The sequence below is a fragment of the Primulina tabacum genome, chromosome 5, assembly GCF_025594145.1.
Source record: "Primulina tabacum isolate GXHZ01 chromosome 5, ASM2559414v2, whole genome shotgun sequence".
NCBI lineage: Eukaryota > Viridiplantae > Streptophyta > Magnoliopsida > Lamiales > Gesneriaceae > Primulina > Primulina tabacum.
In genome coordinates, this window is record NC_134554.1 from 4,310,196 (window position 1) to 4,335,815 (window position 25,620).

The window sequence follows — 25,620 nt, forward strand, 5'->3', positions numbered from 1 at the left end:
ACACTTAAATCAATGGATGATAGATAGTGTACAGTACGATGGTTAAAATTGAGTCAAGTTTGATGATAATTTCATGCAAAAGTAACATTAAATAAACGAGCCAGAATTCTTCGTGATGAAAAATATACGAGGGCCATCCACACTTGAGTAAAAACTGATTTATGTAAATGTCCGAAAAGCAAGAAACGAGGGATGAAATTTTCTCTACTCTCTTCAACCAGAAACCTTGAAAGCTGGATTGAAGTTGCATCTTCAAAGTTGCTCACGTTTTACCACTTTGTTTCTCCTTCCTATATCTTACTGCTTCTTACTCGCCTCATTAAGTTCTCCGATCTATTATTTTTTAAAAAAAATAAAAAATCTAAAGACTTCAGAAATGAAATATCCCTACTTTCAAGCGAATGGGTGATCAAATCCAAGACAACTATGAGTCAAAAAAATATGTGAATTTGTACTATACTTACACAGGGAGAAAACACTTGCTAAATTAAAGGCGTTGAACTTACATGATCACAATTTATGTTACACGTGAATTATTTTCGAGAACAAATGAACTACCGACAAAATTCAACTATTCTAATTTTCACTCCTTTATCTATCGCGTATAAAATTTGGCATACTTAGCCAAAAGCAATGTTCTAAAAAATGATAAGCAATGTCTAAGCGGTTTTTTTACACTTAAATATCCAATTCTTCTTATTTTTCTCCAAAAACTAATATATATCATATTCAAACTCAAAATCAATGATAAGAGCTTTTCGTAATTTTTCCATCTGATATTCATGTTCGGGGATAGTTATTATTATTTGAACATTAATAAAGCAAAAGGCTCGGATAATAACTATTCTTTGGTGAATCTTTTATACTAATTCCAAAATTGTTTTCACATTTTAGTTTTAGTTCATACAATTTGTTTTTGAACTTGATTTTTTTCAGGAAACAGAAAAAATATTATTTTTTTCCGCAGATCTTATCGTTATAAAATTTCATTTATTTAATTGTTATTTGTTTATGCATGTACGCGTAGTGTAATAGAGTGCACTTGAATTTTCACATTTTAAAGTTATAAAAAATAAACTTATTATTTTATTTTTTGAAATATTATTCTAGGGGTGGAAAAGACTCGAACACGAGCCATTACAAGGGGATAATCTTGTTGAATCTCATGTTCTTTTTTACTATATTATTAAAGTTGAATAGTACTCTATAATTATTAATTGGTCTCTTAGTATGTTTTTCAATATACCAAAAATACCCCGTTCTTCTGTTCCCCTGTAGCTGTAAAACACTTGAGCATTAATCTCACATAAAACACACACAAAATAAGCATGGTTGTTCTCTCCTCCCGGAAAACTCGACCCCGATTAGAAAAACCCACCTCCGGCGGTCTATCTTTCACTTCAAAGAGAAAGCCACCCCCACCCATAGCATAAAGGCTCCTACAGACAATTTTTCAATTCTTTCGAAGAAAAACCTGCACAAATCATCACAGAATACCAGCAGATCCTATTATCGTAATAAGTGACGTTCAGGTGAGAAACTCTTTAACAAAACCATATTTTCTTATTTAATTCATGTCGGTTGCTTATATTTTTCAATTAATTGTTTCATCCGTTAATTTGTCATTTAAAATTTAAGCAGAAACTGAATTATAGTGACGAATTGGGCGGGTTTTTCCTTCTAAAGAAATTGAACAATTGTATGTAGGAGAACTGGTTGCGTATTTATGATCTAGGTGGAGGTGGTTTTTTCTTTGAAGTAGAAGACGCTCTGCAACGATCGATCAGGAGGTGGGTTTTTCTTCCAAGGTTTTGTTTGGTTATAACAATCCAATCTCATCGAATGTGATTGTAATTTTATGTATTGATTATTTGACTTATTAACTATTTACCGTATTCAATCAAATTATTAAATACAAAATTACAATATTATCTTTCATGTCTTTATTTTCATTTTTATTATTTATTTTAAAAATAAAAAATATATAATTTTGTCGTTTTATCTCAAATTTAATCAATCAAACTAAATATATTATTATTTTCTCAATAATAATTCATATCCAAGTCAAATATTTCAGTAATCATGATATTATTTATATATACAATATCATCAAATTTCATCAACACAAGAATATACGCACCATAACATATTATAATATTTTAGCATAAAGTTTCAAAAATAGATCAAAATTTTTTATAGGGTACTTTTTTCCTATAAAAATCATTTATATATATATATATATTTGAAAATGCGAAACTCATTGAAAACAATAGCAATTTTAATATATATGAACTTAATTTTTTAAAAGAGCAATATATATACTAATCGCATGTCTATAAAGGTGTCTGCCATTTCCGCTGCATATTAAAACCCAATTTCCGGCCGCCAGTTCACCTTCAAAACCCTAACCGTCTCAGAATGGCTTCCAGTCAATCGACAGCAATCAACGGCGCTGCCACCGAAGAAGCGGCCGAAAACATAGAGGAGCTTACAGTCGAAGAAGAAACCGAAAACTTTGATGGTGAGGAAGACACTTCAACTGAGGCAACGGATGCCGTGGAAGGTCCGGGATTGGATGAAAAGGAGAAAGAATTAGCCGAATTGAAGGCGAAGTGGCCTGGATGGCCGGGTTATTCGGTATTTAGGGTAGTGGTGCCAGTGCTGAAGGTGGGCGGTATTATTGGGCGGAAAGGAGATATCATTAAGAAGCTCGTTGAGGATACGCGAGCTAGAATTCGTATTCTCGATGGACCTGCCACCTCTCCCGATCGCATTGTAATGTCCTCTAAACTCCCTCTCTGTACTCGAACGCTGAAATAAATGTGAATGCAGTCATTTTTTGGCATATTTGGTTTTTATCTCTATTGGTTTTGTGAATCGGTAAATTTGGGGCCTTTCTGATCCATGGGGATCATTTCATTTCTGTTCTGATTCTTGTAGTAATTTGAGGATAATTTCACTTCTTTATAAGATTTTTAGTGTTTCAAAGAAATCTGGACGTTATTATTGGCACTACTTTTGGTAGTTGGGAGATTTAGTTCCCTTGCGACCCTTGTTTTCGTGCTATGAGTCTGAAATTCTTTTAAGGCTGCAATGTGCATTTAATGTAATCTATCCACTGCTTTCAATCTTATTTTGATCGTGTTCTGCAAATTACATATGACAAACTTCAGGAGAAGGGGGCATGAACAATAATTAGTAGTAGCTAAGAGCTGACCTACATAATTGTAAAGTTCCGCTTAAGAGCTTCGTTTAGTGAAGCTGTAACATGTCCTTTGTGACATTCTGAAGATACTTTTGGTTCTGTAAAGGGATTACTCTAGTGGTATAACTAATGAAGTGTTTGATGAAATATGCAAGTGACATTATTCATGGTCTCTTTACATGACAATATCCATGGCAAACAGGTGTTCAATGCGAGGAATTAATAGCTGCAAAAATATAAATTTCTCTATTATTGATAGATGGCTCATTATCATCCGAGTGCTTTCATTTATAATGTGCACGAGCAGTTTGAAATGCGAGATCTTATTTTTTCCTATCAAAATAGATAACAAATTTTTGGAATAATATTTTCCATGCTGGGTTATTACCGTTCATTCTTGGTTAACCTAGTATTTTATTCCCTGTCTAGTGGTCTTTTACAGTTTATTTTAAATTTTTTATTTAATGAAATCGAGTGTTACGTTTTCTGAATACCCGCTGATAGAATTACACATTTCTATATGTTTGAAGCATCGCCAAATGTGTTTAAAATTATCATGTTTTACCAGTTTTATCTTCTAAGACAGTTGATTATACAGGACGGCTTGTTATTTCTCTACTCATTTTAACCTCATATTTATTCATGTTGTGCGGGTAGTAAAAGCACAGTGATTTTGTAGATTTAACAAACTGTAGCAAGAAAAATTCTTCAGATGAAGAAACAGAAAGAAACTTTTCTTTTGGTGCTTCTTTTGTATCAGTATGCAAATATGGTAATCTTAGTTACTTGTTTTTGCCTTTAATTCAAGCTTTACCTGATAATGAGTTTTCATGTCGACCTATCAGTTACTTATTTCGCCCCTTATAATAAAATTCTGTTATTGTTGTGATTTGTGAATTATTTGGTGAATGAATGCACTCTGCTTGTTTGGCCAGTTTGATGGTCTGTTATTAGTGTTCTTTTCCGAAGTTTCTTTTCCCTCTTATTATTCTAGTTTCTATAATTGAAAACAACTCCACTCTATCATTGTTGGTTTTAGTTTATTTTACCAACCTAACTGACTATAGATTTGGTATCATGTTTTTCAGGTTTTGATATCTGGGAAGGAAGAACCAGAAGCAGGAGTGCCGCCAGCTATGGATGCCATAATAAGAATCTTTAAACGTGTCAACGGACTACTTGAGGATGATGGTGATGGAAAAGCCCTTGGTTCTACTGGTGCTGCATTTTGTTCGTTTCGTTTGTTGGTGGCATCGACACAGGCCATTAGTTTAATAGGAAAGCAAGGCTCTGTCATCAAGTCTATTCAAGAAAGCACTGGTGCTACCATCCGGGTGCTTTCTAGTGGTATTGTGACTTAGTTTTTCTTACGTTTATTCCTGTTGCTTTAATGATTTTTCTTATTAAGCTTCCCAAACAGTCTCTGGACTCTGATTGTTCTCAAGGATTGCATCCACAATGCACTCGTCTTGATTCTACGACTATTACTTCGGGTCCCTTAAGCTTTATGATAGGAAATATTCTTTCCTTGCACTCCATTTTATGAGCGCATAACGATTTAAAGACATGCATGACATACACAGCCTTAATTGGCAATTATGGATATTGATGTCATGGACAATCAGATAAAAAAAGATAAAATAATTTTTTTTCCTTGAAAGGATAATTTGATCTCAACTGGAAAATCTATATCCCAGTTATATCTGTGTTGGCTCTATAATCATTTTCTTATGATCAACTCCAGAAAATTTTCCACTTTACGATGAATGACACGGTACTCTATATTTTTTGTTGATTGCAGATGAATTGCCTGTTTATGCTAGTTCCGAAGAAAGGGTTGTTGATTTACAAGGAGAAGCTGTCAAAGTCCTGAAAGGCTTGGAAGCTGTGGTGGGTCATTTGAGAAAGTTTTTGGTGGATCACACAGTTCTTCCTTTATTTGAGAAGAGTGTAAGTTCCTGGTAGGTTTTGTGGTTTCTTGCGATCATGAGACTATAGTGAGAATGTTACTTCTTTTGCAGTATAATGCTCCAGCGACTCAGGAACGACAAGTAGAAGCTTGGACTGAGAAGACGTCACTGCATTCTACCCCACAAACGACGCTAGGCTCCGATTACTCTGTTTCTCTAAAGCGGGATTCACTCTTCCTTGACCGTGAAAGCCAACTGGAATCCCGTTTGAATGCGTCCAGACTTTCAGTGTATGGAGCAGATCATGGACTTGGAAATCGTTCTTCAGCAATAGGACATTCTGGTGGACCTATTGTCACTCAGGTTTGCACATGGACTTGTGAATATTACTTCTGTTTATTTAATTTTAGCACTTGGTACGCTATTTCTTGCACTATTTCTCCCTCTAACTATGCCACGTTGATTCCTTGTCGCAGGTTGCACAGACAATGCAAGTACCACTTGCTTATGCAGAGGATATAATTGGAGTTCAGGGAGCAAATATTGATTACATTAGACGCACTAGTGGTGCCATTCTTACTGTGCAAGAGAGTAGGGGACTGCCTGATGAAATCACCGTGGAGATAAAAGGCACCTCTTCACAAGTTCAAGTAGCCCAGCAACTTATTCAGGTGAGTGTCTCTTCAGTTTTTTTGTCGCCTTTTTTATTTCTCTGATCATCATCATAAACTCAGGGGTGCTTCAGCCTTCAAGTTCATGGACCAAATTAGTGATCAGAAACCAAGTTGATGTTAATGAATAGTGATGTTTGATAACAATCTGGTTTGAATATTGCGTTGAAGTAATAAAACAGTAACAAATGGAAATTACTGTTTATACAAATGGCCTCCATTCTTAATATAACTAAAGATAAAATAAAGGTTGAATTGGAGATTAATATCAATGTTACCTTATGTTATGCAGGACTTCACCAGTGGTCACAGAGAGCAACTTCCGGGGAGCTATGGCAAGCTTGAATCCAGTTTACGACATTCCTACTCTCAGTTAGGTAGCAGTTCTTACTCGTCATCGTTAAATGGGCAACCTTATTCTAGCTATGGATCATCAGGTGCTGGTGGTTATAGTAGCTTCAGGCTGTGATGTGTTAGCTCGAGTGGTCTCAATTAGGCGAAAGCTCGTACTCTTCCTCGTCTTTTGCATAATCACCATACTCCTGCTGCGGATCTTTGTGTTGGAGGTTGAGATTGCTTTATTTTATGATTTGCTCAGCCCGAGCGTGAGTTCGTTAAGTTGTTCTTTCAGATATTCTATCTATGCCACCACTAAAATGTAAAGCAGGATCGAACATGGATAAAGAGAATAGTTGTTACTTGTAGTTTGCTATATGGGTTTACTTTATATAATGCTTTTTGCAACTTCAAAAATTGGGCTAGGGTGGGGGTGCAAATAAGTGTGTTGAGTGGAGCTCTAGTAGTTATACTACTCAAGTTCGACTCGATTTGAATTTTATAAGCTCAAACTTGATCGAATATTATATTTCAAACTCGAGTTTGACTTGAGAATATCGCGTTACTCCTGCTCATATTCAAAACGAGCTCGAAAAGCTCAAAAATATTAGTAGAATGAATAGAACTCGACATCGAGCTTGAAAACTAACATAATTCAATCAACTCTACTCTCGAGTTATTTGAGTATAAATAGTTAAAAGCCGAAATTGAGCAAAGAGTGTGCTACTCGAATTCTAGTCGTGTCAAATCAAGATAATTTTGACCGAGATTCTTACCAGCAGCTTGCACCCCTAGGTTAGGGGATGACAAGTAAGCAAGACAATGTACAACGGGTTACAATTCAAATCCTGGGTTTACTGAGTAAGGCTCTCCGTTAGGCATCATTTAAACATTCAAATATAATATCAGTGTGCCGTCTGACCTATGTCAGGTTTACACAAGCTGATCAAATAATGTGTCCCTGTGAAGCACACTTTGAAAGAAGCTCTCATTTTAGCATCAATTTTGATCTCCAGTTATTCTATCAAGAGTAGGTTTCTTTCTATGAGACATGTCAACTCTACCGATATTCACAATAAAAAATAATACTCTTAACATAAAAAAACAATATTTTTTCATAAATGATCCAAATAAGAGATTCATATCACAAAATACGATCCATGAGATCATCTCTCACTAAGTTTTTATCTTCTGATCAATGGGTAAAATGAATTCAGTTTATTTATGTGCGCACGTGCGTGGGTAATAAGATGGGGAAGAGTTTTTAAACATTTTTAACATTAAACTATTATTAACGTAAAAAGTAATTAGCTTTGAATGTAAAATATAATAGAAATTTCGGATGTAATAAATTTTGATTCATACTAGCAACATATCTAACAATTTTTTTAAAAAATAGTTGCCCGATCAAATAACTTATTCTTGACATAATAAGTGACCACTATTTTTTCCCCAAAATATCATGAAGCGAACGCCCTAGGGTCAAGATCCAAATAATATTTTAAGATTTTTATAACATTTCTGTAGCCCAACACTTGAATATTATCAACACGAAGAACGAGTCAAACGCATCCTAAAACTCTTTGATCGTATTTCAGTCCAATAATGCAATAGCACTCCAGGAAGTTGGTATTCTCTTGGGCCTGTGGAAACCTAGCTCGGGTGGCTGGAGCAGCCGTCCACAAGAGAGTCCTCTAAAATTTTAATCTAGCTTTATAAATTCTATAGCCAATTTATGCAACAAATTAAATTTTCTCATTTCATTAAAATTTTTAAATCCCTGACACAAGCCATATATGCACAAAAAATTGGTATCTCAATCATTTGTAATGGAATTAAAATAATAATAGTAGAAACTTGAGGGTAAAGCAAAGTTACTTTTAGTTTCAGTTCACAACATAGAAACGAAATTAAAGAACGGGTGAAGACTTTCGGAGTACAAATATGATCAAAAGCATGCAAAACTCTTAACACTTCAACCAAATGAAAGTTGATTTGGCTCGAACATTTCCTTTCACTAGTTCAAATGTATGTATTACGACAAAACCTACAGCTGTGGTTCAAAAGGCAAAGTGGTTAAAAGGATGAATTGTGGGCAGGGAAAAGCTAAAAAATTAAAACGCGGAGCTCAAGTGGGACATGTTGATCTCGTATACACATCAAATGATTCTAACAATCGAGCATTCTACACTAAATCTGTGTACCTATAGATTTTTTTGAAAGTAATGTACAGATGGAGTTGCTGGCAATCTATAATTAACAAAGAATTAGGAGGTAATTTCAAGAAGAGTTGCCTTCTGTACATTGAAAACTTGAATTATCTAAATTTGTATCAAGTTCAAGCAAAGGTTTTAGTATACTTTCTACCTGATGGCTCTGTAAATTGGCCTCTTCAACAATCATGGATAAAGCACGCTTGCAAATCTCCTCATCTCGAAATGCCAGAGTCCACCTTCCATCTACCAAAGCTTTTGATTTCACTTTTTCGTTGTTGATATAGTTACTGGTGTCTGAGAAAGGGAATGAGGATGGTCGGATTTGAAGGTGTAACCACTTCAAATGCTTATCATCTATTCTGGGCTGTCATGGGGTAAAACATACGTCTCAAATGTTGTGATATGTGAATGAATAATCTGAAAATATACGTTGAAACTCGGATGTAGAAATTAGTTTCAAGAGTAAATTTTGTCTAGCGTAGCATGTAGCGACTGGAAACGAATCTTCCAATTTAAGTAGTTTGGTAGAAATTAATAATGCGGAAAAGCAATACTCACATTACATCCAGCTAACGGGGCTACAACTCGGACAACTCCATAACCTTGTTTCATGGGTAATTCCTCTGCAAGAACAAGCCACCCTGAGCTTCCCATAGTGACCGACAGAAAACAAAAATGGCGCTCTTTTCCCCTTTCAAATGAGATTCTACATGGCAAAGCGTCCACTGCAGAAGGTTGACAAACATTTTTAAATGACAAGTATAATATCATGTATAGATTGGTGATCTTTTACCGAGCGAGTGTCAAAATTCATGAGAACTAGAAAGCAATAAAACGACAATTGTATAAAAACAATAATAAAACAAGTAAACAAAGGTTTAAAAATACCAAGATTAATCTCGGTGCTTGGCTTGGGTCCTGGTGGATTTACACCAGAATTCTTTGCTCTAGATTCTACTGAAACTTCAGCTGCGGAGAACAGAGTAGGTTGATCTAGCAAAACTCTCCCAAGCGAGAAAATGTGGAGATGATGAAGCAGTACATATACCTGGGTAGGGGAGAAATATACTTACCGTCAAATGGAAAACATTAAAATGCATTCCATTGACAATCGAGAATTTCCTTTTTTTTTTAATATAAGAAACGAAATCGACAATTCCATGTGCATTTAGCACAGGAGAGCAGAATTATGTTCTCATAATATTTAATGGCAATGTAATAATAAAAGCTTTTTCTCGAGCACAACCTTCACAGTCTCGCACATTCTTTCACCAGCAGCAAATGATGATTCACCGGAAGTAAGCTCTGTCAACACAAGAGATGAATCATTTAAGATGACTGCTTATAAATGGAAAAACATTTAAACATGCTACGTGCAGTGTGGATAGGTATTCTAATATTTTAAATTTGCGAAAGCATGAGAGAGAGATGATACCATTGGAGACGGATTTCTGACGTGGAAAAAGTATAGACTTGGGATATTTTCGAGGAGAAGACGACTCAATAGCTACAAGAAACAACTGTGTTATCCAACATGTTTCAAAATTCATGACAAACGTTCCTCTATTAAAGCATGAAAAACAACAAACCTCTTTTGCACTTTCTCCATTCATCACAAAGAACTGTCACCAACATATCAGACCAAGTTCCTCTTGTCTCCTCTAGAACACGATTACTGCAATTGTGGAGTGAATCCTAGGCAAAAAAGACCATCTTCAATTTCCATACAGGAAACTAATATTGTCAGTAAATACAGCTTAATATGGAGCACAAACATAAATCAGAGGATTGCAGCACATTTCTTGGTTTATACTGCAACATGTTAACAAAGATCTGAAGAACAAAATGCTTGGAAATACAAATATCAACGCAACATTAATGAAAATTAACAAAAATTTAGGCACAGTCAAGAGGCTTTTAATCTCCACTAGTCATGGATCCATGAGGCAATATAAGTAAGATACTTCTCAGGTGAAACTACATCATTTAAATAAGAGTCCAGATGGCATACACAATTTGATTTCCTTCAAAAATGACTTACTTTGAGCAACCTAAGATGACTTCTGTTAAACTCTCTCTCACTATGAGGTAGCAACTGTCGCAAAAGCCAACCACCATCCCACAACGTTTCTGCAGATATCACTGACCTGCAGAAGAGACCGACCAGTGTATCGAGTACCTAAAATAAGAAATCCAGATTCTAGAACATTACTTCAACAGAGGAAAACAGAGCTATAACCGAATGAAAGGCATTCCTGATTCATGCTCATCCTCATGTACTGTACATATTGATGGGATTCAGCTTTTTACTTGCTTTATTTACCCAGTTGACATGTTTTGAGTTTTTTGCACCAAACTCCCTGTGAAATTTCGAAAATTACACTTCTCAGACATCTTAGGTCTTAATATTTTATAAAAGTTGCACGAACATCCCTGCATCAACTGAAAATCTAGCGAGCTGAAATATTTTGATGATATCTCATTGACCAGATATCAAAATGAATAGCGAACAAAACGACTAGAAAGAAAACTCAATTTTCTACAAGTCATAATTTAGGCCGGCTGGACTAATTCGGAAGTTATCTATCCTAACCGGGCACTACCGGTTATTGTATTCGTGTCATCCAGTTCAATCTAACAGAGTCCAGTTAGCATACATAACGTTCGAACTAGTCTAGCAGACCTGAAATATGAATTGTATAAAATTGAGTTTTTTTCTTAGCCGTTTTACTCGCCGGTCATTTGGATCAATGGTCTATGAGATATCATCAAAATACTTCAACTCACCAGAGTGTTCGTGCAACTTTTATAAAATGTTAAGTCTAAGATGCATATTTAATTTTCACCAGAAAAAAGTGAATTTTCTATATTTCACAGGAGGGTCTGGTACAAAAAATGTGATATGCTTTTTTATGGTTTCAGCAGTTATTTGGCCACGTAATTAAAAACACCAACATAAGAAAACATAAGTTATCACTGCCCTAGAGGAGTGCATATGCATTTGAGAAGGTCTGACTGGGCTAAAAAAAATTCCTTTGCATGTTCTCAAACAACTTTAAATCTTTGAAAGTGCATATGCATTTGAGAAAGTCTTGACTGGGCGAAAAAAATTATTGAGAGTACGTTCGCAGCACAGTCGGTCATTGCAGGTCGTTACTAGTCGAAATCCATGCACTTTCTCTTTCTATGAGCAGATAAAGTTGCATGCAAGACAACGAGATCTATTTTATCCTCGGCCCACTACTTATTCAAAAAACAAGATGATGTCCTCTTTGATTTTAGAGGAATATTTCAAATAGCCCTGCAGTGACTTACTTTGGCACTGCAACTACATTCTGAACGAGGTCATTAAAAGTCAGCATTATCGCCTAGGTTAACAGCCAAATAAGTTATTAGCAATCTTTTCGCCTAGGTTAACAGCCAAATAAGTTATTAGCAATCCTTTTGAGCTAGTTTCAATTGATTGAACCAAATAAGATAATGGGAACCAATTCCACTCTGGATTCTGTACATGAAAGTAGTGAATGAGAAAAAAACGAGTAGGAATAGGGCAAAAAAGATTAGGAGTGAGGAGTTTCCAGAACAAAATAGTTGTTCTCTAGCCAATCACGATGATATGATTACAGGCTCCCTGATACTTATCATATCTGGATACGGTACAAAAATTTCCTGAATAGAAATTAATCAAATTATAAACAACATAAAGCTAATTGAACTTATGAGCCTTTTGATATATCACCACATAGAGCACATACATCTATATTATATAAGTAACTTTCAACATGGAGGATAACCTGTGTGACTTCCTTTGATTGCTAAACCGCACCAAATTTTCTCCTCCAAAATGTCAAATTCCACATAATCTATAACATCTATCATATATTATCACAACATCCTCAAATGAAATTTCAATCCCTAACCAGATCTGAAATAAATAAATGTCAAAAATCTGAAAGTTTTCTTTGTCTACACTGCAGCTCTAAATCTATCCCAACACTCGTCAGTCGATTCCGCTAAGTTTTCGAAGATCCTTCTGTTACGTTCCAAACAAAACGATCAGAAAATACAATAGACTACCATGCTCCAAAAAATACCGCTCCTCTTACAATCATAAATTAGTTACGATCATACCGCTCCTATTGTAATAGGGAAAGACTCTGAAGAATCCCCTTCCCAAATCCTGAGGTCAATAGCACCCACCTCCACCCTAACATTGTCTAAGAACCTCACAAAGAAAAATCCCTTCTGAAGCATAGATCCTAGGATAAAGAAAAATTGGAACTATGAACATTTTCATCTAAGAACCTAATAATGGGTTGATTATGAAGCAAAGAAATCTGAAACAAGGCTGGATAATGGTCTTTAAACGAAGAAACTCCCCCCACTTGTCCTCCCAAAAACTAATTATATCCCCCCTTAATCACCGACCTCACAAGAAATGAAAAACCAGGTAAATTCGGGAGATAAATTTCCAAGAGCTTCTAAAGGTAACATTCCTAGATAATCCAACATCCCATCCATTCTCTTTTAATGACCTTTTTCCACAACGAATCCTTACCCACAGAGCAGCATCTCCGCCATTTCCTCAAAGTGCCTTATTGATCAAACAAATATTCCCAATCCCCAAGCCCTTTCTATCTTTCAGTATGTAGACATGTTCCCATGTGACCAAATGGCAATGTAAGCCTCTATCAGCTCCGTCCCATAAAAAGTCTCCCATTAACTTCTCCATAACCGCTGCCATACCTTTTGGTACTCTAAAAAGAGACATGTACATTGGAAGGGCACTCGACAACGCCGAGATCAAAGTTAATCGGCTCCCTTGATAAAAATGCTTTCTTCCAGCTAGCTAACTTCTTTAACAACTTAAACACGACGTCTTCCCAAAACTTCACTTCCGTAGAATTTCCCTCTAATGTAACCCCTAAATATTTAATAGGTCAATCCTCCCTCCTATACCCTATCTCTATAGCCAACCCTCCGAATCGACTTCTGTACTATTAATTCCCAACAACGCGCTCGTATCCAAGTTGATCTTTAAACCCGACATCTGACAAAATGAATTCAAATCTGCAACAAATTACGCAAATGTCTCTCATATTTAACAAAAAACAAATTATCATCCGCAAATTGAATATGTAATACCTCTACTTTCTCTCTAACAATTTCCAATCCCTGAACCCCGTTCCTTGCCTTCGCCTTATCCACCAATCTGCCTAGCACGTCTATAACTAGATTGAACAAGAAAGTGGATCTCCTTGCGTCAGACCTCTCTCCCCTTGAATTTGTACCTCGTTCCTTGCCTTCGCCTTATCCACCAATCTGGATAGAACTCCTGTCTAAAGATAGGGAAAATATCCGTCCAATCCCCTAAGAACAAAAATCTGTCTAATCTGCAGCAGATCGGTGTATCCCTGAAATTAGACCAAGCGTACTTAGCATTCAAAGGGGTGGATCATGCAGCTCTAGTTCATTTATCAACTTATCGAAACACAACATGTTCGCTGTTATAGATGAACAATTCAATTTTTCACTCAAGGATCTCACGACATTGAAGTCCCCTCTCAAACACCACATGTCACCACAAATTAACCTTAGCCTCGCCAATTCATCCCAAAATAATGTTCTTTCTCTTGGATTACATAGATCATACACGGCTGAAAACCACCATTTGATGTCACCATTCATTACAATTTCAATCGAAACCGAGAACTCCCCAAAAAAGTTCTACTTACACAAAAATGTAATGTATTTTATATTATAAAATAATATTATTAACTAAGAGCCACTCGTAATGACTACCTTTGATCTCCAAAATACAACATATATTTCCTTCAAATGCCCATTTCTCATAATACCTTTATTTTTATGAGAAAACAAAACATAACAAAATAAAAAAGTTCAACTACAAAATTTAGTGCGAAAAATTCATTCCAACATAATTAATTAATTATATTTTTGCAAAAAATTACTTAAATTGCGGTCATTACCATAATCTAACGTGCAAACACAGTTTAAAAGATGCAAAAAATTTAAAGCTTAAAGTGATTCGATAGATTTGCACGTCGAGTACATACCACAAACCTATGAACGCGAGGGCTAGCTTCAACCTCTGGGCATCCACATGAAACTCCATAGTGATCCTGCAGATTGAGATTGAATTAAATCACATCATGCTTTTATTAGTAACTTGCTTGAACTATGCGCATAAAATTGAACGTGCTTAACCACAAAATTAAAACAATTGAAGTTCAAAACCCGGAAATTGTAAAAGAAAACAATGCAAGTACGATATCTACAATAGTTAACAACTTTAATCAATTGCTTCAAATAACAAATCTACAATAGTTAACGACTTTAATCAATTGCTTCAAATGACAATTCATGACATTTCGCAACTTGTAAAAATGAAGTGAATAGCATTTCAAGAGGTCTACATGAGAAAATAATAGAACTTGCAATTAAATCCGATCTGCTATCACACAGATTAAAAATGTGATGTTTTCAAGGTCAGAAACATTAGGGGGTGAGCCAGCAACAGCAGATGCAAAAGAACAAGTACCCTCAACTTTTGCAGATAGAAATCAAGGCCACTACTGATGCCATCTTTGACCAGACTACTGGAAGAAAAGAGTTGTTCTTCACCAGAATCTTCCCCAACTAAGGCTCGCTGTAATCGCAAGAAAAGCAGTACTCTCCATCAATCAATGGAATTGACATAATGTTGTTTCAAACAAAAAAATGATCAGCATATAAAAAGTACACCAAAATAAACATCATAGCTTCATTTCAAAACTCTAAACAAGGATGACAAATGCCTGAATTACACAGAAATAGTGTAGAAAAAACAAGTTTCGACACAATGCAACCCTGTATTACCTTCTCTGAAAAGTATAAACAGCATTTTCTAAACTTCCTAGCCATTTTCCATGGGGGGATAGTCATTGGAAAAAGCATTCACATGGAAAAAGCATTCACTTACTTCTTACCTTCTAAAATATAAATACATATACATATATATAACTAAAGGAAGACTTTAACCTTCGCTTCTTATACAAATACCCTTTCCCTTAAAGTTTCCTTTTTAACTGCACAATGACTTCCAAATATATTTTTTATTCTTTCTATAAAACACAGTTTCATCCAATTTTCTTTTTTCCAAACAATGGCAATGAAAAAGTCTCAAGACCACATACCAGCAGCTGCTTCTTATGCTGCTTGCGTTGTGGAAGTATGCCAAGAGCATCTACCGTTGATTCATCCAGTTCTGCAGGTGCACAAATTACTTCAAAAGTCATGCTTGAATTTAAAGGCTTCCCAATGAATTTGAAATCCTTCACTTACATCATGTGGTTTTAAATTGAATGAACTTTTAGCCGATGAAAATCATAAGTTTAAATTACTGCAAAATAATCCATCATTTTTTAGTTTTCTGAAAACTTTTTACTATATCCAAAATAGTGGATTAAAATTATGTACTTAAATCAATAGGAAAACAACTCAACCCAAATATAATATAAATACATTGTATGTGAGCATCAGGTGAGCAAAACGATAAGATTTTCTATAGAACCTTTAGTCTGCAATAAGGTAGCAAGCACACTTAAAGAGCCTGAAACTTGAACATCGTTGCCACTGCTAACAAAAGAAAGCAAAGCCTCCCTGCAAGATTTGTTATAACAGTAAGAATACTTAAATTTGCACATTCTCAGGCTGTTATAAACGCAAGCTAAATGAATTAGCTTTATCTTAGCCACGAGGCATACAATTTTATGCAACTAAGCATTTTACAAATAATTTCATAATTCGTCAGAGTAATCGATTTCAAGTGAAATATTTGGATGTTACAGCCCCAAAAACTGCAACCCTAGAAGCATGTAGTCAACAAAAGAATTATGAGAAACTCAAATCAACACCAAGCTCAAGGAGGAACGTTACGGGGTGGAAGGATAACAAATAGCTGTTATATTGTTCTACTAGGTATTCTCCTAACCTTATTCGAGGTAACAGATTTCAAGCAAATAATTTATCAAATTGCTTTCTCACATCCATGGAGAAAACGGAGATCAAAAGTGGAGCTGATGTTGAAAGACATCAGCGACGACGACACCCAAGTGAAGAGCCATTTGACAATTCAACAAACTATAATAGCTAATAAATGCAAACTATAACAGCTAATATATACATGTTACATATAAGACGAAAGCTATTATAAGGAAAATACGAAATTGAATGAGATCAAGTGATCAACAGCATTAGCTACCTAGGAGTACATGATGTACTGCAATCTTGCCCCAAGGTAGTACCATTTTCTGGATGGCTTTGCGAAGAACTAGATGTTGGAATTGTAACTAGCAAACTTCCATCATCAGACTCTGAACTGTGGATATTAGCATTAGAATTTTGATAAGAGTTTGAAGAATGGTGTTCCAACTTATAACCATTGATTTTAGCCACAACATCTTCAGTGAAATTCTCTGTACGACACAGAAGAGCAGCAGCTACAGTGTTTGCCAGATCTTTGATTTTGACTATGCGCAAAATGCAACAAAGTAAATATAAAGCAGTGACAGCACCAATTCTTGTCTCCTAAATTTACATTCAGAGAATCATAATAAACATCTTTGCTATAAAAAAAAGGTAAAAAAACCTAACATGAGGTAAGGAAAACGAAAAAATGAGAAACACGAGCATACATCGACAGTTTCAATCCTCAAAGAAGGAAGAACCAACGGAAATATCAATAGCTTCAAAATGTTGTCCATTATTAATCTCCCAACATCAGGAATCCCAGCAGAGACAACATCGCTGATGTAATAGAGATTGTCCTCAATCTCATCAACTGCAGTAAGGATAGAAGATCTTGACTCTGGCCCTATATTCCTATATTTGGGAAAATATCCATTCCCGTTAATAATGAAATAAAAACCTCGATGTGAGAAAACGGTATTTCACAACTTACTTAGAAGCATCTGAAACCAAATGATTCAAATTGCTGCATTGATCTCTAAAAAATTTGATCAAGTTCAAGAAATAAATCTCATGAGGAGCCCTTGATATAAACCTATTTACAGCATCATCTCCAACTGAAAATCAACAAAATATATGGTTTATGTAGTTTTGGGTCATGTTCTACCGGTTTGCAAGTTACAGAGGCTAAAGAGCAGAGACTCACCATGATAAATATTAAGCGTTAATGCACGCACAGCAGTTTGAATCATGCTCTCTTCATGGAAAGCAAAACGTATCGCGTCAACATAGAGTGGGAAAGAAACAATCTCATCCTAAATTCAAAAAATTATAATAAACGATCAAAAGAATAGCATAACAGCAAGTTAATTATTTGTCCATTTAATGTAAAAACATTGTTCACCAAGTAGTAAGCTCCCAGCCAGGTTTGCCATAGCGTATAAAACTAGCAAAGCTAAAATGTGTGAATAAAACATCTTAAGTGTAAGCAACATTCAAAATAAAACCTTTATTATTGAAGAAGTTGTATTTTTATCCACTTTCTCAAGTCTGCTAATTTTTCATTTTGATGCTTATGATTTCCCCAATTTCATTATACATATATAAAATCTGAGAACCCAAAATATATTATGCTCCAACACAATTCTGTTCGCATGTCCAAGGAATAACGATAATCCAAACTCCCTTATAACCTAATAATCGTGCCAAAACAATTAAAAACAAAGGGGAAAAACAAAAAGCGGGTTTGATAAAAAAAATCCAGTGATGGTGATAGGATAGGCTAACGGAACTTACATCGTGCATCTTGACAAGAAGAGAAATGGTGTCCTTATTCAACTTTATGCTTATTGCCCTGTCAGTGCATAAGCAATCGAACGAAAGAATTAAAAATGTCAGAGATCCATACGGCGCGTCAATAGAAATTACAACATATTGAATTAAATAAATGACATGCACAAAAAAAAAAACTGAATTATGAAGCAAACCTTAAAAAAGATATGTAATAAGACAATAGCTCTTCATTTCGGAAGTCAAATGAATAAGTAATAAGGTAGTTCACATGTTCATTGCTAAACATATAATCTGCAAAGTTGTTCATAGAGATCATTAATCAGGGATATTTAAAAAAAAAAGCAGATTAAAAAATTTGGTTGCTCAAACCTTACATATTGAATGTTCACTTTTAAGGTTCTGGATCATAATACTCATTGTTTGCAAAAGCTGGAGTGAAACTATCACGGTTTTACTGAGTTTTAATATGCGTACAAACTCGCCCAAAACCTGCTTCTCCATAAAAAGCCTAATGAAAAAACAGAAAGGGTCATGAATTGAGTTAAAAAGAAAGTGGCCATAAGCAGTTTAAGCATTATTGGCTTATCAAATATCAAAAGCATTTGAATCCTACTCAAAAAAGGCAGCATCGTGTTGGTCACCATAAGTAATCAACTCTGCAACAGATCTCAATGCCTCAATCACAAAGTCCTGCACAAGAATCCAGATTGGAGTTCAAATGAAACATGCTCCCAAAACACGATAAAATTATAATACCCATAATGCATTGATACTCTAGCCCCCCAAGTTCCAGCAAGACAAACAAGTTACCTTGTTAACCTCGTTTACAATTTGAACTTTCATCAACTGATCGACCAAGTATCTACACACGAGATCAAGTAAATTTTAGGACTCAAAATAGTAATGCTGTGCAAAAGAAAATGAACGCACGGTACATAATTTGCACAAAAAGCTTGGGTACCACACATAACTCATTTCCTGGGAGGATTCGTACGTAGCAAGAGATAATCACCATAATTGGTACAAAATAAAAGCTACCTGAGTTCATCTAAAGAGAATCGATACCGGGATCTCCAAAAGGAAGACCACATCCTCTCAAGAGCTCGCGATCACAGCTTTTTTATTCTTCTTTGCATCAAAATTCATCCTCAACATCCCCTACATACTTCAATTAGCATATCAGTTTCCTATTATGCTTATTTTCCTGAGCAAATTATTGATTTCACCGAGCGCCTACTCTTGTCACGGGAACCTGTCCACGCGACAGACAATTTCCCTATATCGAAGCTATCGGATAGGTATTTTAGGGTTTGCGTTCGCCGAATTTTCCGCCGGTAATCGAAATCGGCGACGGGAAAGTGAAAATATACGAGAGGATTTTGGAGGCAGAGATGGCAATTCGGGAGAATATTTTGGTCGGGTTTTTAAAAAATCGAGTAGGATCCTAGACAGAGAAATTGGAGGCATGCGTAGGTGCGCTCCGGCCGAGGCCACCTGTCAAAATTTGCAATATAATTTCAAAATTATGGACATAAGTAATCAGTTATAAAAATTAAATTTCAAAAAAAATATATGATTTTAATAAAAAAATTTATATTTTTTACATAAATTAAAATTTTGATTCAAAAAAATATAAAATTTAAAAAACAATATTTGAAGATTCTAAAAATTACATAAAATAATATTTTATTTTTATTATGACTCAAATATTATATATAGTATAAAAAAATTAACGTGGATTAGAAACCAAACGGTACAGAATATTAAAGAGTTAATAAAAAGTAACTATTTTTTTAGTAATATACAACATGAATATCTTGAGTCCAGTTTTCAAATCAAACCCCCTTAATCTGTACTTACACTTAAGGTTGCTATAAAATATAAGGGTATTAGAGTAATCGATTTTGTCGTACCAATTTTTCCCCTAAAGCTTCATATTTGATATGTAAATTTCACTATATATACTCATTAGTATACCTTGCAAATCCACCATTTTCTCAGCTAACTTCTATAAGATATAATGATACATAACTTATTAATTTGTTAATTCGTCTTTTAAGTATAAAAAACTATAAAAATAAATTGATTATTTGTAAAGAAATAGAATATATAAATAACAAATAGTCTATCTTACCTCCTCGTGAAGCCGAGACCGTTTTTTATGTTCCTTTGAATCGATGGGGGCGGCGAAGATGCAAGGTGTGGACGGGGAATTACAGATGACAATTATTCTGCTAAAGCGGGCTAGCTCCTGGAGATGAACAACGATAGGATGTAATAATTATCTATGTTAATCAAATAAATTGAAACATGTGATTTTAACTGTTATGCGATTTAAAATATTTGAGTTGTGTCATTATCATCGGCTATAGCTTTTAGTAAAATGACAAGCGTTCGGTCCTATAATTGGTATCAGAACCAAAATCACGGGTTCAATTTCCATTTATTGCAGAGAGTTCAATTATTGAGAGAGATGTTGGGTGCAATAACTGTTTCTGCTTGTTAGAACAATCAAAACGTGTTGTTTGAATTGTTCTACGATTTAAAATATTTGAATTGCGCAATTATCATCAACTATAGCTTTTGGTACAATAATTCGGTCCTACAAACAACATAGCTCTTCCATAGGTGTCAGTCGACCCATACTCTGTTCAAGCAATTAACGCCATTCATTAGCCTAATGAGGATCTGGGATCAAATCTCATGTTTTAGCTCTGGAAACTCAAGCTTTTATGGAAGCTGACACCTTCATTTATCTCCGACGCATGAGAAAGACGACGAATAAAGTTCGTGAAGCTATTGTGTTATCTTTATCTTCGAGCATAAATTTTATTAATCCTTTTCTCCTAAAATATTATTATACATATTTAATATGTGTGTTATACACTGCTATTAAATTAATAGTAACTTAAAATTTTTATATACCATAATTATACTTTGTATTATCTATTCTAATTTCTTCTTATTTCGGGAAAAAAACCATCGTGTCGACTTTCAATTACGTCAACACAAATGATTGCAATAAACTAGAAACTCATGTGTTTTTTTCATTAACATTGAATAACAACTCATCTAAACATATAAATTATTGAATTGAATACGAGACATCAGCACCTAATCTCACTAACAAACTATTGATTGGAAACACAGTTGTCGTAATCTTGGGTCCTTATCGTATAATATTGTTAAATTATCACTAATTTTTGTTATCAACGTTGGAAAGTTGAGTTTAGGAATTTAAATTAAAAGTTTGAAGATAACGTGGAATACCCCCAGTGATGGAAAGTAAAATTGATTTCGTCGACCACTGGGGACATATTTCCAATATATAGTTGAAGCTCACTTTATGGTTTAGGCTTTATTTCAACGAGGTCTCGTTCTAGATAGGGTTGTCGCGCATCGATTCCGTTTATCCTCTTTTCGAGATTGAATATGATCAAATTTCGTTTTAAATTGAATTTGAGTTAAAATTATTTTTTTCGATAATCAACCAACTTTAATATTATCAAAGATAAATTTGTCGAACTTTAATATTCGAACAATAGTTCAAATAACTAGTAAATAGATTCGAATATTTTGAGTCAAACTCAAACAAATTTTTTTAAAATTTTGTTACTTCAAATCGTTACACCGCTTATTCCAGATCTAACCGTTTGCACTCCTATTTTTAGATCAAAATACAGAGAGAAATAGTACAGAGTAGTGAATAAATATTTCCGAAACTTCATTTTTTTTCTACAAACGACTTGGGTAAATTGTCTCTTTGTTCTAGTAGGTAAATAGACTTGCACTGACCCAATCCTTAACTTAGTTTTCATAATTTGCTCAAATGTGGTGGTGTTTAGGAATTTTGTTGGGAATTTTTGACATACATTATCTTAGCTGAATTTCTCGCAGATCGACTAAAATTTATTACAGTTCACTGATTAAAAAGAAGGAAAAAAGACTTATTACAGAACTCTTTTCTGGCGGCTCGACAATATTGTCAACGAGTGGCCGACACTCAACAGAGTACGTGGTACAAACACACACACACTGGCACAAATTGCTCTAAACTTGGGACTCGATCCCATTATTTTTACTACATGTAGATTTGGTTCGCATTAACGAAGTAATTCTAATGCAGGCTATTTAAGAAAGCACAAATGTGTACACGGGAATGTACTTTCGACATGTAAATAATTCGATGACCAAGAAAACAATATCCCAAACAGCAATTAAAACACAAAGAAAAAGATTTCGTTAATTTACTCATTAATCTAAAACACAGCACTCATGCATTATTAAATTGACATCCATGATCCATCCAACAGGAAGAAAGAAACAGCAGAAAAGATCATTCAAGTGAAGAGTCAGTGTGATGAACAGTTCTTGAATACGCCAACACATCTTCTGGTTCTTTCGCAGCACTTAATCCAGTACCGTCTATGTGATTGCTTTTTTTCCCATCTGGGCTTTTGGTAATAATTGATTCTCGAATAATCTCCCTGGCCAATCCGCCCAATGAATCGCCAGTTGTATTTTGTTGTTCTTGCTCCTCTGGCATGTGATCTTTCGTCTCCTTTGTATCTTCCATTATTTTCCTTTGCAAATTTTTGGTGATTTAGATAGAGACCCTTTTTGTCATTTTTGGAGGTCTGGTTTTGGGATTTATATAAGAGGAGAGAAGTTAAATATTCCTTGAGTGACACACGTACGCTTGAGGCACGTATGCACCTGGCACTTATTTGGTGGTTGGCGGTGACTTTGCAGTGTGGCTTAGATTAAATTAGCCTACACGATATTCCCCACAAAGAAAAGGAAAAAAAACTAGTGAATATCTGTACTATATATAAAAGTTGAGCAATAGGAGACAAAAATAGACATCAAATACATAAATTTCAAATGACAAAAACATTTCCCCTGCTGGGTCTGCTGCCACTAGAGATGTAAACGAACCAAATCAGTTTGTGAGCTATTCGAAGCTCGATTCGATAAAAGCTCGTTTAATGAGGCTCGTTAAGATAAACAAACCAAACTCAAGCTTTACAATATTCGGCTCGTTAGCTCGTGAACATGTTCGTTGGTAAGTTCATTAGTAATCTTTTAGATGAAAAATAATAGTTTTGATATTTGATTTATTGATTTTGTATATTATTTATGAAATATATAGAAAAATCTATTAACTTTATGTGGTTTATTTTGATGCATTTTTAATTCCTTGGAGTGTCAAGGAATTTGGTTTTGTTTCTCACTAGTATTGTTTTGGTGTAAACGATTTACATATTTTTCTAGTTAAATTTTTGTCATGAGGCATCGCACAAGTATTCATACTTGTGCATAATTTAAATCTGATGTTAATTTATTAAAGTTATATTTGTGTGTTAAATACTTAATTTCTGCTGCATGTTGTGTGCTCGTGTTAACAGCACCAGAGCACAACACTAACTTCTGATACACATATTATAATAGTTTAATTAATTTCCTGTAAGTTTATGAGTAACAATTACTTTCACACCCAAAAGTGCCTTGAGTTGGAATGGCCACAAGAAATTGTTTGCCCCTTTGAAATGGGGTCCATCTGTCATGATCTCGTGAATAAGAGATCTTATATGCAAATTATCTCATATTTAACCAACACCTATTGCAACCAAATGCAAGATAAACAAACAAATTAAAAAATATTTAACAGAGTCTCATCCTGTGAAAGATTATTCAAGATGCAACCTGCTCAATGATCGAGTTATCACTCAATGCAATTCTCTGCTTATTCACTTTTCCATAGCCACGCTTGTAGATCAACTCGCGGACACTTTTAAGGTTAGGGTACCTGAATGGTACAAGGTATTGAGAATTCACATGAAAAGTTTATTTTGAGTTTGACTCCATAAGTTTGCAATGTCTTTCCACATTTCAAATAAAAAAGCACCGTCTTACCCGTATGTAACATAAGGCTCAACTCTATGAAGCATGTTCATCATAACCTCGTTAACTTTCATAAAGACTCTATTAAAGATCTACTGCGAGTTGACAGTAAACCTCAGTTTCAATATCAGGGAAAAGGTTATGAGTAAAGAACATAAATCAAACAATATCCATGAAAAAACATTAATTGTACAAGTAACTTTGAACATGCCATGAAATCTTATTCACCTCTGAAAACATAAGCACCATAAGGTGAAATCCGATTGTACATATGTTGGGAAATTACCCCGAAGCGATGCCGACCCGATGATAATATATTGCCGAAATATTTGCGGAATAAAATAATCAACAAGGACACAAAGATTTACGTGGTTCACCCAAGATAGGCTACGTCCACGGAGCTACTGCAGATCTTTTATAACAGGAAAAATATTACAACAAGTGTATACAACAATACACTAAATATCTCACACTCCCAACCCGAGTATACCGAGAAAATAATTTCTCTAACTCACACAAAAAAAAAACTCTCTTTTTTTTTCTCTTATTTATAAAGCTTAAGAGCTTCTGGGATGATTTTACAATGCATGTTACGCACTTATTTATAGGGAAAATGATATCGTGTGAACAAAAAAGAAGCATTATTTCATTTCGGCAGCCTCCAATCAACCATTCAAATTTGACACGTTTTGGTATTAAATGCATTGGCCCTACTTTTACCTAACAACATACACCAAAAAGAAATAAAACAAACAGAAATTACCTGACACAATCGAAGAAGCTGCAAAATTTTATTGGTTCTTGGGTGCATGACATTAATTCTGTTAGATAAAAATAATGACATCATCACGAAAGGTAAACGTATAGATATACCAAATATCCAGTTTAGCTTCTGGATCGACATAAAAGCCTCATTTCAATCGGGCCTCACGCTTTAAGCAAATCAATTTCCTTTTCCTCAACAACAAAAGCACAAGCCAGAAGATCAACAATAGGTTACTTTCTATTATGCTCCAATGCTCCTAAAAATAGGGACTAATGAATTTTTACTCGATCCTCGTACTCTTTTGCATAAGTCTTGCTTTACTGCAAATCAACTTTCGGGTCTCAGATTTCATCTTCTTTGCTTCCCCGAGATCTTTGGCATTTGCAAGTGCCCATTCCTCATTCCTCTTCTGTTACTTTAAAATTGACTCGGGACAACACCGCCTTTGACTTCCTCAACCATCTTTCTATTAAAGCAAACCAAGTAAAACAAACAGAAAATCAGAAGCAATACCTATTCAGACGAGAAACCTTAAACGAGGGATTTTATGAAGTCTAATTGCAAAAGAAACAACATGTCTTCATAATTCTAAGCAACTTCCTTAGTTTCTATAAGTTTTCAGTAATCAACACCCACTACTGCAGCCATCAACTTTCAGGTCTTCAATAAAAGATTGAAAAATAACACGAATGCAAAATTTTATATAATTGTTAAATTCTCAGTGGTCGAATCTCGTGAACAAAGGGCAACTGCATTAATAAGTGTCTATATTAAGTCCTCGGATAATATAATGCTTCTAACTAGATTTCACACGTTCCCCCAAAAATGACTAAAAACTGTAAAAAGCGGA

At 34.8% G+C, this 25,620-nt stretch overlaps 3 protein-coding genes and 1 long non-coding RNA gene across 5 annotated transcripts; 2 read left to right on the forward strand and 2 right to left on the reverse strand.

Annotated features, from left to right (window-relative positions):
* The first annotated feature begins 1,348 nt into the window (after positions 1–1,348).
* LOC142545684 (RNA-binding KH domain-containing protein PEPPER-like) lies at positions 1,349–6,518 on the forward strand. Its single transcript, XM_075653022.1, has 8 exons — positions 1,349–1,532; positions 1,708–1,790; positions 2,342–2,775; positions 4,294–4,552; positions 5,007–5,155; positions 5,227–5,478; positions 5,592–5,786; positions 6,079–6,518. Exons 3-8 carry the CDS (start codon positions 2,419–2,421, stop codon positions 6,253–6,255), a joined length of 1,389 nt encoding a protein of 462 aa, XP_075509137.1. The 5' UTR covers positions 1,349–1,532; positions 1,708–1,790; positions 2,342–2,418; the 3' UTR covers positions 6,256–6,518.
* Positions 6,519–7,986: 1,468 nt separating this feature from the next.
* LOC142545685 (protein TRANSPARENT TESTA 9-like) lies at positions 7,987–19,347 on the reverse strand. Of its 2 annotated transcripts, XM_075653023.1 has the most exons (21): positions 19,139–19,347; positions 18,911–18,962; positions 18,714–18,790; positions 18,475–18,608; positions 18,295–18,391; positions 18,104–18,161; positions 17,514–17,622; positions 17,301–17,424; positions 17,035–17,221; positions 16,602–16,927; positions 15,912–16,000; positions 15,535–15,605; positions 14,901–15,008; positions 14,416–14,481; positions 10,380–10,517; positions 9,928–10,033; positions 9,774–9,845; positions 9,585–9,643; positions 9,227–9,386; positions 8,897–9,063; positions 7,987–8,702 (listed from the first exon to the last, which is right to left on the reverse strand). In XM_075653023.1, the coding sequence occupies exons 1-21, from the start codon at positions 19,189–19,191 to the stop codon at positions 8,403–8,405; spliced, it is 2,553 nt and encodes an 850-aa protein (XP_075509138.1). In that variant the 5' UTR covers positions 19,192–19,347; the 3' UTR covers positions 7,987–8,402. The 2 variants fall into 2 exon arrangements, with proteins under 2 accessions (XP_075509138.1, XP_075509139.1); XM_075653024.1 differs by lacking the exons at positions 18,911–18,962; positions 19,139–19,347 and having other exon boundaries at positions 18,470–18,608; positions 18,714–18,791.
* On the forward strand, positions 11,028–13,408 carry LOC142545686 (uncharacterized). Its single transcript, XR_012820318.1, has 2 exons — positions 11,028–11,710; positions 11,751–13,408. It is a non-coding gene; the product is annotated as an uncharacterized LOC142545686 (long non-coding RNA).
* Positions 19,348–23,600: 4,253 nt separating the features above from the next.
* Positions 23,601–25,265, reverse strand: LOC142544604 (large ribosomal subunit protein uL30x-like). Its single transcript, XM_075651636.1, has 4 exons — positions 24,768–25,265; positions 24,017–24,096; positions 23,807–23,909; positions 23,601–23,720 (listed from the first exon to the last, which is right to left on the reverse strand). Exons 1-4 carry the CDS (start codon positions 24,906–24,908, stop codon positions 23,688–23,690), a joined length of 357 nt encoding a protein of 118 aa, XP_075507751.1. The 5' UTR covers positions 24,909–25,265; the 3' UTR covers positions 23,601–23,687.
* Positions 25,266–25,620: the final 355 nt, after the last annotated feature.

Coding starts and splice junctions, on each gene's coding strand:
- LOC142545685 (XM_075653023.1), bottom strand. CDS start 19,191: ATGTGGTCTTCCTTTTGGAGATCCCGGTATCGATTCTCTTTAGATGAA. Junction 18,162..18,294: donor TATTACATATCTTTTTTAAG/GTTTGCTTCATA, acceptor ATGCACTGACAG/GGCAATAAGCATAAAGTTGA. Junction 9,644..9,773: donor TCAGAAATCCGTCTCCAATG/GTATCATCTCTC, acceptor TTGTGTTGACAG/AGCTTACTTCCGGTGAATCA.
- LOC142545684 (XM_075653022.1), top strand. CDS start 2,419: ATGGCTTCCAGTCAATCGACAGCAATCAACGGCGCTGCCACCGAAGAA. Junction 4,553..5,006: donor CATCCGGGTGCTTTCTAGTG/GTATTGTGACTT, acceptor TGTTGATTGCAG/ATGAATTGCCTGTTTATGCT. Junction 5,156..5,226: donor TTCCTTTATTTGAGAAGAGT/GTAAGTTCCTGG, acceptor CTTCTTTTGCAG/TATAATGCTCCAGCGACTCA.
- LOC142544604 (XM_075651636.1), bottom strand. CDS start 24,908: ATGTCGATCCAGAAGCTAAACTGGATATTTGGTATATCTATACGTTTA. Junction 24,097..24,767: donor AGCTTCTTCGATTGTGTCAG/GTAATTTCTGTT, acceptor AACTCGCAGTAG/ATCTTTAATAGAGTCTTTAT. Junction 23,910..24,016: donor GAGCCTTATGTTACATACGG/GTAAGACGGTGC, acceptor TGTACCATTCAG/GTACCCTAACCTTAAAAGTG.